The following is a 20,923-nucleotide window of genomic DNA, read 5'->3' as shown; positions in this document are numbered from 1 at the left end:
CCCCCCAAAATTTAAGCTTTTATTTTGGAGGCCACATCGTCTATTTTCCGGTGTTATTCTGGCTGACATGACGCAGCTGTCTATGCGCCTTCAGTGCGCGTAAAAGGCGCTGAATGAACACTGTGCGGTCCTCTTATCCTGTAGGCTACAGTGTTTTACTCAAGTCTGAACCATGACCAGTTGTGTTGGAGTTAGTTGTGTCTGCGTCTGCACTGACCTGATACTAATGCCAACAAACAGTCACGAGCACATGCATGCATTCAACGCTGTCACACGGACGACATGTCGACAGAATTGGAAATGAGATTAGAGGCTAAGGAGAGAGGGGGGATGGTTCACCCAAGAGACCTTTAAACTAGGGCCAGAGATTTAATCAATACGGTTAGAACAAAAGGAGGTGTGGGATTTTTTTTGGAGTCAAAGATAAAGGGTTTCCCCAAACTTTTCATGTCACCGCCTACCCCCATTTGATAAGAGTTTGTCCTGAGGAAACACCTGAGAAGATTTTAGTTGTTGGACTTTATACATGATTACGTACCTGTCTATACTGTAGCTGGGGATGGGCAAAATCAACCAAATCATATATATTCTCTTATTGGGTGAAATAATAAAATTATACCTTTCTTTATTTTGCTGCAAGGGGACCCCCAGGAACCCTATCAAGGACCCCCAGTGGTCCCTGGACCCCACTTTGGGAACCACTCTCCTGAATAAAGCAGATCATTTGGCATCAGTTATTATTGTATTCGTCTCATGTAAAATGATATTGCTGATATCAACTACAGTACATAATCTCCTCTCACATGAAGGCCTTTACCAATACACAGAATCTTATTCAATTCAATTCAAAACACTTTATTTGTTCCACAGGGGGCAATTCAAAATTATACAACAATCCAATGTGCTGCATTCCCAGAACCACTATACCCACTCTAGACATTGAGAACCACACTTACCTACACTTTGGCTCACACTTCAGCCCACAACATCACAAACAATAAGGCAAACTTCGATTGCATTGTACCAACAATCAAACAAGAGGATAAAGAGACAGCTGACCCTCCTGGATTGAAATGGTCTATAAAGGGAAAAATGAAATGTTCAAATTATTTTGTGATGAAGTGTTGTAATTAACTTTTTTGGTGTACCCACTTTCCCTCAACTTGCCTCGTCTACTAATAATTTTTGGCATTTCCCAGAATGATCACCTCTTCTTATTCAAAACGCAACATGTCTTTTGGCTGCATTGCATTCTGGTCTACTGACCAGAAATTGGTCTCTCTGCCTCTTATGATGGATTTCTCCCTGTATGACTGTTGAACGTCGGTGCAAGATGGCGGCTCTAGAAAGAAGCCCTCACTCTTTAATTCTGATGGACTGACATCAAAACCTGACATTTACCGCTGATGTTTTAGATCGCTGAATACTTTTCTGCTATCAAACTTCATTGTAGCTGCACTGGAAATATCTTGATCTATATCTATGTCACGTCATCTACATTTGGCCGCAGCTATCCACGGGAATAAGAAACAACAAACAACAAAATGTAGGGAACATCGCCAATAGCTGTTAGTGTTCTGGGACATATGTTTCCTTTCAACAGTACAGAGACAGCACTGTATAAGCAAGCAACCTGTGGGACCTGTGGGCAGTATATGACTAACTAAAACTACGATCATAATTCTGCCATCATAACATAAATAAAGGCAACTATCTTGAGAGGGACAGAGTGTTCCATAGTTTGAGATCTAAATGATGCCCTTTGTCTTCAGCCAGAGACGCTGGATGTTTCTGAAACTGCCTTTACAGCCTGACCTAAGCCCTGATCGTGAATCCCAAACTTTCTGAGTAAACTAGTAAAGTTCCACAAGGTGTACCGTGGCTTCACAGCCTCACTGCTCAGCCCTGGCTGTTAGTTATGTACCTAAGCTTCTTCCTTTAATACTTCATGCCTCATCTAAAGCTCCTTCGCGCCGACAGTGAATTCTACAAAGTAAACAAAGCCTGCTGAGTGTTGGACCATAATACAGGTTAGATCTAAGGCTGGAGCGCTCTCTGCGAGTTGTTGGCCCACATCCCTCTCCAAATCCCTATTCAAATCCCTACCCGCCCGTGCCAATTCAGTGCCGCTCTGTTCCCCTTTACATACAAAAACAATTTGATGCGTGTAGGGCTGGCACACCTAACAGGTAAATAATTGATTTCTGCTCATTTGCTGCTGCCAGGTACTATAACATTTGGTTATGTCTCCAGTGTGTCAATCTCAGGATATATCTGCCTTGAGTTGTCTGAACACAGAGAATGGGGTCTTCGCCTGGCCACTGGTTGAGGTTTTGGGGTGGTGACAGCACATCATAGGATGCTCCAATAATTAATCTAACCTAGATGTCATATTCCATAAGTCTTACCGAACGTCCCCAACTGGATCAATTGAGTTTCATCTTTCTTTCCAACTGAATTATTCCTTTATACACTTTCTGAGTTCATCGATTGTCCCCGCTTGGCTTGAGAAACGGTTTGGGGTTTGGACACATCTTGGCGCCTCCTCCTGATGATGTGCTGTATTTGCTCCACTACCAGTTTCTTCTTCTCCAACAGTGTTCCTTTGTTCCGTACAGGCTTGCTTGTGTCTAGACCAAGGCCACCATGACTTAAGACTGCAAGCAACACGATCAACAACTGACCGGAAGCCCACTCATTTCCCATAGAGCTGAGCGACCGCAGAAACTCGGTCACAGCTGCATTTTTTCGTGGTCAGATTACCGTGCTTCCTTGATTCCTTACCAGTGATTAGATTAGGTTAGAAACGTTATTATCCACACATGTGGAGGTTTGCCTTTGGCTACCCACGGCATTTAAAAACACATAATTGTAGACATAAGACACATAGACATTGTATATTCCATGAGTGTTTACCATAAAAAGATATGGTGAAAGTACAAAAGAGAGAAAAAGAGAAAGAAGAGAATTCGAGAACTACTCAACCAGGATTGTGAGGAAAGGGAATGAGATATGTCATCAACGATTTGTCCTGCTTTTTTCCGGATGCGGGCCGCATACAAATCCGTGAGCTGTGATTGGGTTTTCCCCACAATCTTGCTACCCGTATTCACCACTCTCACAAGTTTACACTTACGCTTTCTACTGAGATTACCGAACCAAACAGTCATATTGTAGCACAAGACACTTTCAATGAGGCTCCTTTAAGCCATCTGTAAAATGTTTTGGCTAACTTCCAGGTCACGCAGTTTCCTAATGAACCTGCTGCTGGCAGTTTTTGTATAGAAAATCAAAACGTGAACAAAAGTGTTCTGAGGTACTTAAAACTGTTTACCCTTTCAACAATTTCTCAATTTGTAACTGCTGGTGGCAGCTGATCTAAAGCATGCCTTTTGTTTGTGAAAAACATCTCTTTTGTATTCCCAGCATTGATTTCCAAAGCACTTAGCTGACACCAGCTCTAGAGGGAAGTGACATAATTTAAATATTGTCTCTATAAGTGTGTCCCGTTCAGTAAGAAGACCAAGTAGAGCCATATCATCTGCATATTTAAACAAATTAAAAATAGACTCAAAAGTGCTTAAAGGATAAGGCTGGTGTTTTTTAATGCATTTCTTATAGTCAACAAATCCTATGAAAGTAACAAAATCAACAATGCGTTTGCTCTACTCCCGTTACTTTCTGACTTCCCACGTACCGTTTTTAGCCTTCAACCCGGAAGCCATTGGCTGCAATTGTAAGCTAAAAACCTTTAAATACAACTCACAAAGACATAGTTTCAATTTTAAAAATCACTAACTGTTATCACGCAAAGTCAGGCTATTGTAGTTATTACCAAATCAAATTCAAATGGGAACAAATTCTTCATTACGCCGGGGACTATTTTCGGTGCTACGGAACTACTTTCCTGAGATGGAAAACATGTTTACAGCCGGCTTATTAAGTTGTTTGAGGAAAAAGTCGGCTGGCCCGGTGCATCGCAATGATGAAATATGCTGCCAGAGAAGCAGCATGGCTCTTTGACGTGTTTTTAATAGTTTTTTTAATACAATGGAGTTCTATGGCTACTGGGACATGGCTTTATTGGGCACCGGCTACATGGACGAGACTTGTTAGCAAAACAAAATCATTGCTGATTTTGTTATTTTCATAGGATTTGTTGACAGTAAGAAATACATTAAAAAAACACCAGCGTTATCCTTTAAGTTAATAGTGTAAATAGGAAACAGTAGAGGGGATAAAACACAACCTTGAGGTGCACCATTTTTTTAAACTGACTGATTGGACACAATTCTGTTTGTGGAAACCCTTCGAGGACGATTTGAGAGAAAGTTTTTGACCCAAAGAATAATGCCACCATTCACATTTGGATCAAGTGGGCGCTGCAAAAGAATGTGTGTCTTCATAATGTTAAATGCAGCACTAAAATCTCACTTTTATATGTGAATTGAATGTGGAGGGCATCTACACAACATGCAACAGAAGATGTGAGATGTCCTTTTACAACCCTCTCCATAGTCTTGCACAAAATGGACGTCAAAGCAACTGGTCTGACATCATTAAGAGCAACAGCTCCAGCTATTTTTGGCAGGGGAACAATGTTTGACACTTTCCAGGTAATTGGCACAACACAATTGTCTAACAGATGCTGAAAAAGCTTAGCAAAAATTCCTTTTAGTTGGTGAATACAGTCTTTGATTTATTTCTTTCATGAGCAATAGTTCCGCTTGGCGAGTGCAAAATGGACGAGGGTCTTTCAATTTTTGAAAGTGAAATGTCTATCATGAAAGACATTAATATTCTCGGTTGTTTGGACGGAAGACGACAGTGCAATAGCAATTTATTTGAGAAAGCTGTTGCAAAAATGCGAGAAGCTGGGTTTCCGTGTACTACTGACCAAGTAGTGAAGGAAAGTTCTGAAGAAACCTTAGGTGGGAGAACAGATGAGCATAAATTCAGTTTATTGATAGATTCATGGATACAGGGATATTCAAGGGTCATTAACGTTTTTTGCTCTGTAAAGTGCTTTGTAAACTCTCATAAAAAGCTGCAGTACAAATAAAGTTTATTATTATTATCATTATTCTGAATGAGACCATACCGAGATATAAGCCAGTATCCAAAATACTTTGCACATGTAAACGTAGCCACTTTTTGGACTTTGATCGAGCCCAAGAGCCTCCAAATCCCCACCCCTACCTCAACCTCTGAATCAAATTGTCTTAGTAATGCTGTTACTGCTTACAAAAGATAAGGGAGGAATGTAATGCCAACAAGTAATCCATGTTCAAGGATTTATAGCTAAAAGACAAGCATTCGCTTGATCACATATTGTAGGCCATGTGTAAATCCTCATCAATGAGGACATGGTGGTTTAAAATTATAAACATCATCTTCTTAAAATAAAAGCAAAAGTATAGTGAGCAGCATTGCGCCCCCTACAGTGCGGGCTCCCTTACTTCAGTTACGACTTGAGAAGTCAATCAAGTATTGGCTATGATGACTGCATACTTGCTTTCAGTTCCTCTAGGATCTCGCTGCCACTGCTCCAGGCAATGACTCTAGCTCTCAAAGAAGAAGTCTTATCCTCTTGGCCTTCCAGTTTGGCCAGCAGTTTCTCCAGGGTGTACCCCTTCCTGGGCATCACCACATCGTGCCCTCTCAGACAGGAGGTGGGGCAGAGATCGTTCCCACCGTCTCCCACGTAAAACATCCGCTGATACTCCACGCCTCCCTGCGACTGCTCCGACAGGTAAACCTCCAGGACCGTTTTCTTGCAGAGGTTGACGGGGCAGCGGGCGCAGTCGTGAGAGTGGTAGCAGCGTACCTCCATGCGCCCGCGCTCGTCGAACTCAGCCGGGTTGGTGAACACCCGGTCGATGGCCGACTGGACTCCCGCGGCGTGGAGGATCCAGTCTATGAATATGGTGTTGGAGTCGGAGATGACTATGCAATCGACGGCGCTTTTGTGCTCCGATATGAACGAGAGCAACTCTGTCATTCCGGCTGTGAAGGGGATGGTCTCCATCACGCTGCGGACGCTGTCGGGACTGACCTCCTGGTCTCCTGGATGGATAGAAAGTGTGGAAGTAAAAGGTCAAGGGGCTGAAGGATGGGTAGGTGGGAGGGAGTGGTGAAAAGTTAATTTACCCGTCACTCCTAGGACTGGGTATTAGTGTTGTCACGATAACCAAATTTTCAATATTAGTTTGGTATCGTTGCGAAAGACTGAATTTTCTTTCTAAATTTTTGCCTTTTCTGCCATGTTAACAGACACCAAAATGATACTGTCGGCTTATTCTCACATAGCCAAACATTTCTCCACACTTTGTTTTAGCACAGTATTATAAGAGAGGTTTAGCCTACGTTCCTGGCTGACATTACATAATAACTCTGTTCTAATTAAAGCTGAAGTTCCCTGACACCTTCAACCATCAGCAACACTACTTTTATCTCTTCTACACTCCCCCGTGTAATCCCCTTTACTTTTTGTAACTGCTGTTGTGATGATATCAAACAACCCACTCTTATGGTGGGAAACAGGAAGGAGGCCCTTCCGGTATTTGTTTGACCACCTTCAATATGTCTCCCCTCCTCTACTCCAGCTCAGTGCACCATCTCAACAGAAATTATATATACATATATATATATATATATATATATATATATATATTTACACACACATCAGCAGACTCCATTACATCTTCTTTTATTTGATATATTTTATTGCATTTTCCATTATACTATATTCTCTATGATATACTCTCCTATACTTAATAATGACATCAATCTATCCTGTATTTTACATACATTGTTATTATTACAACTATTATTATTACCATTATTCTGCTTATTTATTTATAAATATTTTTTTAATTTGGACTCTTTGTTTTTTATAATTACTATTGGTTATACTGGCATATTACTATTGCTATTGTTATTATCATTATTATTAATGTTATCATTATTGATCACTAAGCTTTGGCAATATATACTGAACTGTACTTCATGCCAATAAAGCTCATTGAATTGAAATTGAATTGAACTGTATTATGATGTAGTATGTATATGATATAGTATACAATGTATTTGATATATGATGTATATGATGTAGTATATGATGTATATGTAGTATGTATATGATAATATATCATGTATATGATGTATGATGGAGAATATGATGTATATGTAGTATGTATATGATGGTGTATATGTATATATGATGTAGTATGGTAGATAGTGATGTATGTGTATGATGGTATGTAAAGCCATTTGAGACATGTTTGTGATAAAGGGAAATATACTAAATAAACATGACTAGACTAGACTAGATTCAATAAATCATACAGATACAACCATGTTATTACTACAACTTTTACTAAATCACAGAAGGCAAAGCACAGTATCAAACAATATATTATCTGGAATCACTATCAAATTTAATTAACACATCAATAACAGTATGAAAAGTGTACCAAAACATCCAAATGATAAACCAAGCCCAACTCACTCCTAAATAGCAAACACAATAAAAAGTATTGTATCTGACCATGCATGGATGAATGAATGAATGGCTTACACACAGCATAAGGAACTCTCACCTATGTAGTTCATCACTCTGCCCATGAACTCAGTCCAGTAGCCTTTTCTGTAGGAATTCCTCAGCGAATCAGGAAGGGCCTGATCTGGGAGGCACCTGGGAACAGGTCAAACAAGTAGGAGCGTAATGCATTAAAATGATGCACATTCTGACTTCATAAGCATAGCTGCAGGCTAAGTGTGATGTTGCCTGTAATGAGCTGCTCTACCATAACGACAAATCACTGTAATATTCCCACTGGGAGTTATAGTGTGAGTGTGGTACACAATATCTTATAATGACCTTCTCATACTGCATGGTACTTTCATCTCCTTTGATATCACTGTAATAGTTGGTATATAATTCCTATGTGTAGATTTAAAGATTTGGTGTTATATTTGTATAGTATTCTCCTGAAATGTAGGCTATTATATGATTACTAAAGTCCTTTTTCATAGGGGATGTGTATACATCCGATTCATCAATGAGCTCAATTAATCCATTACTCACCTAATCACCCAAGTGTCACTGTTGTCGTCAACGACAGTGTGATCAAAATCAAACACCACCAGGGTCTTCATTCTGCACCCCGAAAAAAACCCCCCAAAAAAACAGATTAAGCTCAGTGCAGAAAAAAGGTTAACAACGTCGCAAGAAATATAATAAATAAACAAAATACATTATATAGGCTCTGGAGGGGACTAATGTTACAACATTCTTGGCAGTAACCTACATTTAGGTACAATTATTCACATTACTAGCCCTGATACATGCCGTACTCTCTTCTATGTAACGTTAGAGAACGTCACGCCAAACATCCGTTCCAAAATCTGTCAGTTTAACGTTTTCTTGGTTGTCAACAAAGTTTCATCACTGCTGGAACATGACGTAAGACCTTACACGAATCTATAGGTTCAACTCTTCAATTCGGCATACATCTAAGACGCCAAGCAGCACTTATTTTAATAAAATTTCAACTTGTATGATTGGTTCGTCTGTTACTTTCACCGTCGTCCGCGACACGAGCAGTGCGAACCAATTCTGAAAGTTTAAATTCTATTGAAACAGAGCACTGCTTCGTGGACCATATATAGCTATATGCCAAATGTACCAAAGGACACAGATGCTTAGTAAAAGGTCTTGACTTATGTTCTCCCAGGTATATGCGTTTTCCAATAAGCAGTGGAACATTAAATTGACCGTTTTTTAAATGGAGTTTGGCGTTACTTTCATTCTATAGCGTTACATGAAAACGGCCTAGCTAGCCTGAGCCAGGCTAATCGTATTGCTCAAACCAATCGGATAAGACACTGAACAAATTACTTAAATTAGACTATTAGACTGATTTCTACACAAGACTTCGATATGCCAGGATTAGCTATGACTGAAATCTAATTAAAATGTTGATCATCTGACCTTTGCTTGCTACCGTGTCTACCGGTCTGTCTTCCTCTTCGTTTGTTTTTCAGATGTGAAACAAGAAGAGCACAACATCACCGCCACCTCCTGGTGAAGTTTGGAGACCCCAATAGAGTGGTACATTTATACGACTGGGAAAGTGGGAACTTTCTATGATAACGTTACCCGAGTTGCTGGGATGTGGGATTAGGGCCGGACAACATGAAAGCCGTGCCAAAAATTGATGGTAAAAAAAAAAAATGATGTACTTTATTATTAAAGGCTATATTATTGTTTGGTATGGTATGCAAGTAATTAGTATTTTGTATGTTTTAACAGCCAACATAAAAACAACTTTTGGTACAGGGTCAATTTTGTTATTATTTCCTACCAACAGCAGCACAAGTGTGAATTTACAAGTTTACATAGAAGATTATGAGGTGCACTTGAAAGCAGCATTACAGCATACCCACCACTGGGTGGCAGTACAACATATTCCCCCAAAAACAACAAAGAAGAAGAATTACTGTCGGTTTAGTTCCTGGTTACGTCAAATACAAGAAACACTGACAGAGCCCAGGTTATTAGAAAAAAAAAACATTTCCCATCCAAACTACATCATTATTTTATTTCGACGAAAATGTTGAAAGGTTTTGGGACGTGGCTGGGCTTGGAGAACGCAACGTACACAAAGAAGTCGGATGACAAGGAAAACTTGGCTGAAGAGCAAGAAGAAAAGGTTGTACAGGCACAGAACGAGGTAAACAAACAGCAAGCAGCTGAGCAAGAAGAAGAGCCAGCAGCAACCCAGGAGAACTCCGAGCAGGGAAAAGGACTGGGTGGTAAGACAACATGTTTCTTACCCCCATTGTTTTCTTTCCCTGTAATTATCTAAATGTTCGATTGGAACTAAGCTTATTTAACGCTAGCTCGCAGTTTTGCCGTGGCTTAGTCAGCATAGCCTTGCTGCCCATGTTAACTCCACATAAACTGTTGTTAGCGTGGGTGGCCCCAGTGGCAATCAAACCAACAACAGTGTTAGTGCTCAACCTACTGAACTTCACAACCATAGGGCCATTTAAATGAACTGCATGAACTGACTAAACTGCATTCTGTTCTGCTTCTCCTGTGTTGCTGTAGCAATGTTTTGATTACAGGTCTGCCAGTAGGGTGATTGATGTTACAATAACTATCAGAGGTGTGACCTAGTACATTTTGCTGAGTCCCAAGTCTGGCTCAAGTCAAGTCCCAAGTCTAAATGTAGATTACCAACAACTCAACTCAACTCAACTTTATTGTCCCACTAAGGGAAATTGGGTTTGCAGCCATGGTAAACCAAGCGGTCCACAACATCAATCAACAAAACAGAACAACACAACACAACGCAACACAATACAAGATCGTGACAGAGGGGCTCCTCACAAGTACCATTGTACAATAAAGATCAAAACAATAGATTAAGCCAGTGTAAAAGGAATCTCCATATAATCATAGTCCCTATAGTTCAATGATTATTTGGAGTTCAGCAGACTAATGGCTACAGAAACAGAAGATGCCTTGATTCTCTTAGTCCTTCCACCCGGCACCCTAAAACGGCGGCCTGATGGCAACAACATAAATTCCCCATGTAGGGGGTGATCAGAACAGTCCAGAATGACTCTGGTCTTCCCAAGAACCCGTGTATGATAAATGTCAGTGAGCTGGGCCTGACTCACTCCAATAATTTTGCTTGCCACTCTGGTAAGGCTAATAAGTCTCTTCCTGTTCGACAAGTTGAGATTGCCATACCATGCCACAATGTAGAAAGTTAAGACAGACTCAATAAAACTCCGATAAAAAAAGAGTCATCATGGTATTGCAAAAATTAAAAGAATTCATTTTCCTTAAAAAGAAAAGACGCTGTTGTACTTTTTAAAAAAATACCATCCGCATTGGGTTCAAAACACAGCTTTCTGTCAATAATAGTGCCGAGATATTTGTAGTCTTCCACCAGTTCAATATCAGAGCCTTTAATGACCGTCAAAATGGGACTGGGTGATGACTTTCTAAGGTCAACAATCATATCCTTGGTTTTTGTAACATTTAGGCGAAGGAAAGACTGATCACACCATGACACAAAGTCATCCACCATAGGTCCATGGTCTTGGTCCTGCCCCTGAAGAAGGCTAACAATAACAGAGTCGTCAGCAAATTTAATGATGTGCCTGTTTTCATGAGTACTCAGACAATCATTAGCGTACATAATGTAGAGAAGGGGAGACAAACAACAACCTGGAGGAGAACCAGTGGAAGAGCACAGCCAATTAGAATACGCACCATTGAAGCTGACACATTGCGATCTATTAGTTAAAAAGTCTACTATCCAGCCAATAATGTTAAGATCAAGTTTAAAAAGAGAAATAAGTTTCTCTGCAAGTAGATGCGGCTGAATAGTATTAAACGCAGAGGAAAAATCAATGAATAAAAGTCTGGCGTGGGCATTAGGGGTCTCAAGATGCTTAAACAAAAGGTTAAGCAAGGTCAGGGTGGCATCCTCTACCCCTCTGCCCGCCCTGTAGGCAAACTGTAGGGGGTCCAGGCTGTCCTCTAGCTGTTGTAATTAATTTCTCAAAGGATTTCATGACCAATGAAGTTAGAGCAACAGGTCTGAAATCATTTAAAACTTTTGGAGTACTGATCTTAGCTACTGGGACTATTACGGACTGTTTCCAGACCTTAGGAACCCTTTGTACCTTAAGAGACTGTACGAAAATAAAATTAAATATAGTACACAGCTGCTCTGCACGCACCTTTAACACCTGGCCACCAATGTTATCAGGGCCCGGGCTCTTCCTGACATTAACCTGCTGGAAGAGCCTCTTAACACTCTGAGCATCAATTTAGATTATTTAGATTATTACCACCAAGTTCTACCTCAATCTTTCTCTTGTACCTTAGCTTGTCCTTTTTAATTTCAGACCTCACTTCTCTCTTAATTTCCCTCACTGTATTAGCATTACCATCCCTGCAGGCTATTTTCTTATTGTGCAAAAGGTCCTTTAAGCCTTTGGAGATCCATGGTTTGTTATTTGGAAATATTTTAATTTCCTTGGTGGGAATTACACAGTCAGTGCAAAAAGAAACATAGTCACAAACCGCCTCAGTGAGTTCATCAATACAATCAGTAGCCTCTTGAAAAACGGACCAGTCTGTACAATCAAAGCAAGCCTGTAAGGCAAGAGAGCTGTCCTCAGTCCAAACCTGAACTTTTCTTTTTAGCACCTTTTCCCCCCTTAACACAGATTCATACGTGGGAAAAAGGTGCGCTGTGTTATGATCCGAGAATCCAAGCGCTGGTCCTGCAACGGATTTAAAAGCTCCCTTAATAGAGCCATAGCAGAGGTCAAGAGTTTTGTTTCGTCGTGTATGACAGGTGACATACAGATAAAAGCTGCTGAACGACTTTTTTAAAGTACAATGATTAAAATCTCCCAGAATAAAGATTGGGGCCTCCGGGGAGAGAGATTGCATTGGGGTGAATATATACAATGGTAACAAATATCTGTGGGAATTCCCTCGGCAGGTAGAAGGGCCTTAGCGACACAGAAAGTAGTTCAATATCGGGAAGACACAGCCGGTCCCGTACAGTGATATTAGTACACCATCTGCAATTGAGGTACAAACATACTCCACCGCCCTGGGATTTCCCTGTTACCTCACAGTCCCGATCCAAGTGTAGAGGCGTCCCGAAGCTGTTAATGTCCAAAGATGAATCCAAATCCATGGAAGTAAGCCAAGTCAAGTCCAAGTCATTAATGTCAAGTCTCAAGTCTAAATGTAGAACAGCAAGTCAACAAATCAAGAGTCCAGTATCAATTTAATATCTTAAAGAAAACTAAATATCTAGGACTTTTCAATGCAGTATGGTTTTAATAGGATAAAAACTTGGTAAGATGAGTATGGAGGTTTGAAGATCATGAGTTTGATTTGTAGAATCAGTTTCAACTTCAATAAATTCAATCATTCCATAGAGAGCCTAAGTCCCTCCCCTTCCGCTGTCCCCCATGGGACCTTATTTCGGAAAAAATATGTACGGTAGTCAACGGCGAGAGACAAATAATTGTTTGATCCCGTTTGAATTGTGCCATGACTTACACATATGATGTTTTGTCAATTTAAAAGATAATTTTGCAAGTCAAGAAAGTCGCAGTTTGTTGTAAAACAGTACAGTAACGTTTAGTTTTGTGTGAAACCGCTCAGTGAACTACATCTCTCGTCTTGCACAATATACGTCACCAACACCAACATGAAACGAAACATAGGAAACACACACAGGCACCGCGTTAACGTTAGCCCCCACTGTACTAAAACTATCCTAAACCAGTTTAAATCCGTTCTTACTGTCTACCTTCCAGGTTGTGTATAATACTCCTGCTATCTGAGAGGGACTGAGCTTCAGCAGCTCTGGGTAGCTTGTGGAGAGAGGAAGTTATGTCACTTGCGCGACTTTTGGGTGTGTAGTCTTTCTAATTACGTATTTTTACAGTCTTATAGTTCAACAGTTTTACCACAAACTGCGACTTTCTTGACTTGCAAAATTATCATTTAAATTGACAAAACATCATATGTGTAATTCATGGCACAATTCAAACGGGATCAAACAATTATTTGTCTCTCGCCGTTGACTACCGTACATATTTTTTCCGAAATAAGGTCCCATGGTGGTCCACCGGAAGGGGAGGGACTTAGGCTCTCTATACAAATTCAGAAAACAGAATTTAAATTCAGTCGTCTGCTGGAACAAATCTCATCACTTTCAATCTAAGCCATTTACACAAATACAAGATCTCAAGTCAAGACTTTAGAAACCTTTTCAAGTCAAGTAAAGTCCCAAGTCAGCAGAACCCAAGCCAAGTGAAATCAAGTCTCAAGTCTTCTCTTCATGCATAAAGTCAAGTCCTATTAACCCCACAATCCCCTCCTCTCCCTCCTCTCTTTGAAGACTACATCTTCAGTTTTGCCTCCAATGCCACCAAGAAGATATCTGAGTCGGTGGCAGAGACTGCTCAGACCATCAAGAAGAGCGTGGAAGATGGAAACATCGATGGCATCATAGACAAGGCATGTTGCGCTCTGGTCTTGTTTGACAGGTTTTACAGCTTAAAGGAATAGTTCACCCCAAAAAAAAAAAAAAAACTAACCCTAACCCTAAAGAACAGGTCCCCATTGACTTCAGTTGTTTTGGAGAATGCTGCTACGAAGTTGTGCTGGCAACCTCCCTGTGTGTTATATGGACTAACAAATTTCACCTGTGTTTCATTTGGCATGAGGGTGAGTAGATGATGACAGAATTTTCATTTTTGGGTGAACTATTCCTTTAACAAATGGGGAAACACCCCCCGGCCCCAGGCAGGAGTAACTGAGGTGACGTGTTGTTGTCTTGCACAGCGACATCATCAGCAGTTTGTGTTGTCCTCATATTCAAATATTCATCACAAGGCACATGGGACACCCTGTTGATATACCTTGATAAATGTAGTCTATTGATTCCATTTTTGGCCTGTTGATACAATTTAGGTCCCTTCCTTCTTTTAGTGTATGTGTGTGTGTGTGTGTGTGTGTGTGTCTGTATGTGCTGACTTGTGCGTTTGTCTGCTTCCAGACTTTTCTCGGAGACTTCCAAAAGGAACAGGAGAAGTTTGTCCAGGAAAAGAAGGCCAAAAAATCAGGTGGGATGGAAAACAATAATTTTAATAATCTTAATCACACTAATATTAAACTTTATCACAATGTAACCGCAACTAATCACTGACAAATGATGCATCCTCGGCTGGAGAGTAAACTTCTGGGATCCATCCTAGCGTTCTTTTGTTTTGGAGGCGTGCATATATTGAGAAAGAGCCAATGTGTTAGTGAAAAAAATGGTGAATGAGTAGGAAAAGTGATGCAAAAATGTCTATAAAACACAGTCCGTCACCTCTTCACATCTCCATTCTCCCAATGAAAGCTAGTACACTCACAGCAGAAATGGCTATTGATATTATCAGCGCTGAAATATTGCTTTCTGGCCAAGCAATTCCTATTACAGTGTGTGTGTGTGTGTGTGTGTGTGTCCGAGAGGTAACCCTATTGATTTGGTAATGAAACGCCTCTCTGAAGCACAATAATGTCTGATGACTGAAGGTGTGTGTGCTGGTGTTTGTGCCTAGATGCAGCGGTGCCTCCGTGGGTCGGCTACAATGAGGAAGAGACAATCCAGCAGCAGATCCTTGCTCTGTCTGCTGTGAGTAACATAGAGATCCTATATATGTCAACATGTATTATGTAATGTCATTTATAACACGGCTTTGTTGAAAACTCAATCCTGATCGGCCAGTAATCGCACTCTGTGGTCTGTTTCACACCTAATCCTATCAGTCTGCAGTTAAAACATCTGGTCCATTTTATTGATTTCTAACCAAATGAAGCAACACCTTGTATCTAAAATGCATTACTCTTTAGCTGCTGCAGACGGTCCTGCTGGACGATTTATTGGCAGAAGCTTGTAAATTGCATTAGCTTGTAATAAAATCATTTAAAGTCAACATTTCATGTCAAATGATTAATGTGTTTGGTAAGTAGGTGTGTAATAAGCAGGATAATGCACAGGGAGCCTGTTGTTATTGCAAAATAGAAAAGGAGTCATCCTTCTATTAACTGAGCTGGTTGGTTTTATCCATAACCATCCTGCAGTTTTGTATTGTAACTCAAAAGTACTTATGCATACTCAGTTTTAGTTTGTTTGGCTTGCATCATGACTCAGCACAGTTACACAATGCCATCAACCGTGTTGGCGTAGGCCTCTGTTGTCTCTCTGTGAAAGTTGTGCAAAAATTGAGGCACTGGTGATTTGTACAATTATAGGACAAGAGGAACTTCCTGCGCGACCCCCCCGCCGGCGTCCAGTTCTACTTCGACATGGAGCAGATGTATCCTCTGGCCACAGTGATGCTGGAAGAGGACCAGCTGCTCAACCGCATGCGCTTCGACCTGGTCCCCAAACAGTCAGTAGGCCGCCAGCAGCTTTGCCTCTGTGTGTGTGTGTGTGTGCGTGTATGTGTGTGTGTGTCTGTGGTCTATGCATGCAATGTGCCTATTTCTGCATGGGTGTTAATACCACGCGATTAAAGGCAGCCTCTATCTCACACCAATAGTATTGTTAGTGCTAGTGTTTATCAAAATTAAGACCACATTTCTCATAAACGCTCTTGCTTCCTCTTCCCTGATGTCACTCTGTGTGCATGTTTCACTTTCTCTTTACTGAAGAGGATCAACATGTTGGAAGTGATTTTCCCATCGGTCCTTTCTCTCCTTCCACCATCTGCTGCCAGAAACTCTGAAAGCTTTAGCTCCGTTTGCTCTGGAAGAACAGAACCTCTTCCTGTTTTGTGCCGTGAAGCGATCCAGCAGATTTCGCTCCAAATCTGACGTGGAGGCAAATAATGTAAAATGCAGAGTAGAGGCCGGTAGAGGCTGCCAATCTTCTCAGCGACGGCCTCATTTATTCTCAGTAATTATCCTAATGTCTCAAAATTTATTTGGTGATGATTTATTCATGTTAAAAAGCTACATGTAGCACCTTTAATTACAAGAAAAACAACAAATCTATTTTTACTACTGCAATTTTGCCAGTGGGTGCAATTTTAGGAAAAGGTGCAATTAGGGTTTGATTAGGGTTTTGAAGGCTGATCCGAATACCAATATTTGGATTGAAACTTTTGATATTTTCTGCTGATATTCAATTATATTTAAATTTGACCATGTTCATGGTAAAAAAAAAAATACAGTCCAAGTGCAAGTATTCAGTGTTTCCCCCAGAATTTTATTAGCCTCTGACACATCATTTAGACCATGGGATACTAAAACTGAAACTATAATAATAGTATTAATATTACAAAAATAAAGGATGATAATGATAAAAACAACAGTAATAATAAAAACATATTTATGCATATTAGTCTGGAATTTTTATCCAAATATCTCAATCAGTTTAGTAAGTAAGTAGCCTTTTTATGGCACCTTTCAAAACCCTATAGACAACCAGTGTAGTATTGATCAATTCTACAATTAATATGTAATTAATCAAAGTGCATCATAACCATCATATCAGAGGTGGACGACAGTGATTGGACGATATCTGACTTTTAATTGAAGCCCAATAATTTCAGTTTCTATTTCAGTCTAACCCCGAGTGTAATCTATAAGCCGTTATTATCACTCAAATGATTACTTGTGTTTGTGTTTGCCAGTGTGAAGGAGGAGGCTTTCTGGAGGAACTACTTCTACCGGGTGTCTCTGATCAAGCAGTCGGCTCAGCTCACGGCGCTGGCAGCCCAGCAGCAGCAGAAGGAGGACGGGGACAGAGGGGCCAGTGTCTCACCTGAGGACGTCGCCTTAACAGGTCAGGACCGGACCGCGACACTTCACCAGCCGCGGAGGCACTCAAAAGGGGCATTTCACCCATTATAGACTTTCAAGTCATTCAGTCATTGTCAAAGAATTACCCCTAGGGAAAACGAGTGCAGGTGCGGCACTCCAACTGTGAAAAAAGACTCGAGGTGTATTCTTCTTCCGCGTCTTTTCATGGCTTCTAAAGGTTGGATTTCATGAGATCACACTGTCCACACTTGGCCTGGAAATGGCTGCTATGTGTCTGCTGTGGCTGTATTTATTTAAATCTGTGTCTGAATTTCTTCTGTCACACACTCCTCTCCAGCTCTTCACGTTGCTTGTATGCACACTGTGGCTGCATTGCATCTAGACTATGTAGAATTCAGACCACAATGCAAGCCTGACCACTTCCATATCTGGTTTTGAAGATCCGATAGCAATGTGAGCGAAATCAGATTTTTGGATTGGATTATAGAAGTTGCACTAAAAACGGCAAATTCTCTTTTTTGTATGTAGCAGTTGCTCGCCTTTAGGACGCATGGATTTTTCCTGTGATCTCTTTCTGGAGGCAGAAGAAGCTGGAGCTGAAGTCGTAGTCGTAGTATGACTGAGCTCTGTAGGTGGAGCTGGAGGTGACAGTATAGGGTCGGAGGCCCTGTTAGAACAGTAGTAATCTCCCGCTTCCTGTCCTCCACCTCATCATTATTCAACACACCGTTGTTGCTATAGCCAGCCTCAAATGCAAACCAGTCATCAGTGTTTTGGTTTGGAGTAGAGGTAGTGTTGCCAAGCCCATCTCCACATAGGTATACTGTAGTGTTGCTGTCATTGACATGCTTTAAGCAAATTATTGGTGCTCTTGTTGGGGATTGAGAGGAAATTTCCATGTGTCACAGAGTGAAGCAGCTGCTGCTGGCCAGCAAAATATCACACAGTGATTTGCATTTCAAAAACTAACAGCGTTGTATAATTTCTTTGCAGAAAATGTCAGACCAAAAACCCCACCTGTTTCCATCAGTGACATACAGAAGGTAAGAGTGCTATACTGTGGATATGGTGGTGTGTGTGTGTGTGTGTGTGTGTGTGTGTGTGTGTGTGTGTGTGTGTGTGTATGCTCATATATGTATACTTTACAAGTGACTCAGCCAGTCAAGAGCTGAGGAAGGAACTATCTGTTTTCTGAGTTGCCTTTTCCGTCCTGCCTGCCTCAGTCCCAGCCGCCCCAGGAGGAAGAGGAGGAGATGTCGACGAGTCCCGGGGTGTCGGAGTTTGTGAGCGACGCGTTCGACTCGGCGGCCATCAACCAGGAGGACCTGAGAAAAGAGATGGAGCAGCTGGTGCTGGATAAGAAGGAGAACACCCCCTCTCCCGAAGGTCAGCTTTATTACGGTTTCTTTTGATTCTTTAGGGAAATGTGTGTGTTAGATTTATTAAGCTGAAAGTGAGACACTTCTACATGTCATTTTGTTATGTTTGTATTTCTGATGATTTTATTAAGGAGGGCTTTTTGGCTTTTCATTTTACAACATGTAAGCTGAGGAAATAAGCTACAAACCAGGGAACCACTCTCTCAACACAAGAGGGGTTTAAAAGATATTCAGCAGCAACACTGGCAATCTATCGGCATTTAAGCTGCCGATAAAGACAATATTTTGTGCCAATGCTGCAGATTTTCATGCCAAAAAATTCCAAAAATTAGAAGCACTCTTGCTTCCCACAGATTTTTATATTTGGCAGGGTGGAAAAGCCTGGGAAAGAGCATTGAGACCATGAGACAACAAAACTCCACTGAAATGCATAATAATACTAATAATAATAACAACAACAATAATAATTAATCAGAATCAATTCAGGTTAAGTGCTTCCCATAGACAACCAGTGTAGCATTGATAAATTCTGTAATAGATATGTCACCAAACAAACCACATCATATCCATCATATCAGAAGTGGATGAAAGTGACTAGCTGATATCCAATTTTTAAGAAAAAGCAAATGTCGACAAATCAATATATCAGTGTTGTGTCACTCATGTTGTCATTTGGCCAGCTAATTTGGCTAATCAAAGGCATCTTACCCCCTTTGCTGTGTTTCCCCACCCCCCTCCTCCCTCCTCCAGAGGAGCCGGCGGACTGGGAGAAGGAGCTGCAGCAGGAGCTCCAGGAGTACGAGGTGGTGACCGAGGCGGACAACAGAGACGACCAGTGGGACCAAGAGATCGAGAAGATGCTCCAGGCCGACGGCAGCTAGACGGCCGCTGCGTCTCCTCTGCACAGTCACTGATCCGGCCCCCGAACGGATGACTAGCGACCGATGCTGCACAAAGGGACTAAATATGATTTTTCCCCCCTATATGATTACCATCTGTCGACTTGTATCCATGCTCCCGTAACTGATACAAGTGTAGATATGATTATAGCAAGATGGGGACACGTCCGCTGGAAGCATAATGGTTACGCTCAGCAGGCGGATTAGTAAAGTGTTGTTTTGTTGCTCCAGTCTGAGCGAGTTTTGTCTTCTTGCTTTCCCCTTTGCCCTTTTCATGAGATCCATGTACTGAGGAGGAAAGCAGCTAGAGGGCGCTCCAGTACAAGTGCCAGGCATTTTCTTCTGGTGGGGGCCTGTTTGAAATCCTAGATCCGCATTTGAGTTTTATCTTTCAGCTGCTGCTTGCTGGTGGTTTGTACAGTAAAGTCTGTAGTATAGTTACAGTACAGTTGAGTCAAATGTAAAGTTACATCTATGTAAATAAAGAGGATTCTGACACTTTGCACAGTACTTCAGACACCGTTTCCATTTCGTTACGTCATCATCTCCTTTCACATTTTGTATTTCATTTTGACTAACTCCTGGAAATGTGTGCATGTCTGATGTTCAGCTACACGGCTTGTTTCTCTGCAGCTGAAATACTGTACATGTTCTCTCTTTTATGTTTTCCTTTAATAAATATTCATGTCTGTTATGGACAAAAGCAACCAGTGGACTGTGGATCAAGTTTATACATATAAGGTGGACAGGTGTATGAAATTGATGGAAAGGAGTGTCCTTTTGATTTTAAATGCAAATATACCTTTTATGAAGTTATAGGACATATACAGTATATCCAGGATATGCACCTTTGTTACTTGTGTACTTCATTTGATTCTATTTAGCAATTTATCTGCTTATTTATCTATCTACCCACCTATTTATTTATGTCTATGTATTCATTCATTTGTTTATTTATTCATTTAGTAATACAGGGATTTCCTCTTTTATATCAACATAGACCATGTTTATGGATGGGCTATCTCCCTTAACCACAATTCTGTGACTATCAAAAAGGATGAGTCATAATGTTTATTTTATTTTTGAGGGTGTTGAGTCAGATAATACTTCCTCTGATTCAGTCTAATCCAGACCTGCATATCCTAAGCCTTCCATTTTTGATACGCTCTTTTAACTTAAAAATCACTTTCCAAAACGGCAATGATTAAATGGTTTTTTTTCTACAGTCTATGGTACAAACTTTTTTTTTTTTAATCTGGAAGCTTACATTC

At 40.8% G+C, this 20,923-nt stretch overlaps 2 protein-coding genes across 2 annotated transcripts; one reads left to right on the top strand and one right to left on the bottom strand.

Moving 5' to 3' along the window:
• Window positions 1-4,961: 4,961 nt before the first annotated feature.
• phospho2 (phosphatase, orphan 2) lies at window positions 4,962-9,034 on the bottom strand. Its single transcript, XM_071896222.2, has 4 exons — window positions 8,996-9,034; window positions 8,090-8,161; window positions 7,602-7,696; window positions 4,962-6,066 (listed from the first exon to the last, which is right to left on the bottom strand). Exons 2-4 carry the CDS (start codon window positions 8,158-8,160, stop codon window positions 5,495-5,497), a joined length of 738 nt encoding a protein of 245 aa, XP_071752323.1. The 5' UTR covers window position 8,161; window positions 8,996-9,034; the 3' UTR covers window positions 4,962-5,494.
• Window positions 9,035-9,558: 524 nt separating this feature from the next.
• On the top strand, window positions 9,559-20,359 carry LOC139909223 (synapse-associated protein 1-like). Its single transcript, XM_071896220.2, has 9 exons — window positions 9,559-9,819; window positions 13,959-14,077; window positions 14,619-14,685; window positions 15,166-15,239; window positions 15,860-15,999; window positions 17,245-17,396; window positions 18,368-18,417; window positions 18,598-18,760; window positions 19,504-20,359. Exons 1-9 carry the CDS (start codon window positions 9,618-9,620, stop codon window positions 19,632-19,634), a joined length of 1,098 nt encoding a protein of 365 aa, XP_071752321.2. The 5' UTR covers window positions 9,559-9,617; the 3' UTR covers window positions 19,635-20,359.
• The last annotated feature ends 564 nt before the right edge of the window (window positions 20,360-20,923 follow it).

Source organism: Centroberyx gerrardi, chromosome 1, assembly GCF_048128805.1.
Source record: "Centroberyx gerrardi isolate f3 chromosome 1, fCenGer3.hap1.cur.20231027, whole genome shotgun sequence".
Classification (NCBI taxonomy): domain Eukaryota; kingdom Metazoa; phylum Chordata; class Actinopteri; order Beryciformes; family Berycidae; genus Centroberyx; species Centroberyx gerrardi.
The sequence above is the reverse complement of the archived record's forward strand: the minus strand, read 5'-3'. Positions and strand labels throughout refer to the sequence as shown.

Excerpts from the sequence above, each read along its gene's own strand:
- phospho2 (XM_071896222.2), bottom strand. The coding sequence starts at position 8,160 with ATGAAGACCCTGGTGGTGTTTGATTTTGATCACACTGTCGTTGACGAC. Across the intron at positions 7,697-8,089 it reads AGTGACACTTGGGTGATTAG|GTGCCTCCCAGATCAGGCCC; the intron begins GTGAGTAATGGA and ends ACCTGTTCCCAG. Across the intron at positions 6,067-7,601 it reads CAGAGTGATGAACTACATAG|GAGACCAGGAGGTCAGTCCC; the intron begins GTGAGAGTTCCT and ends CTATCCATCCAG.
- LOC139909223 (XM_071896220.2), top strand. The coding sequence starts at position 9,618 with ATGTTGAAAGGTTTTGGGACGTGGCTGGGCTTGGAGAACGCAACGTAC. Across the intron at positions 16,000-17,244 it reads TTCGACCTGGTCCCCAAACA|TGTGAAGGAGGAGGCTTTCT; the intron begins GTCAGTAGGCCG and ends TGTGTTTGCCAG. Across the intron at positions 18,418-18,597 it reads CCATCAGTGACATACAGAAG|TCCCAGCCGCCCCAGGAGGA; the intron begins GTAAGAGTGCTA and ends TGCCTGCCTCAG.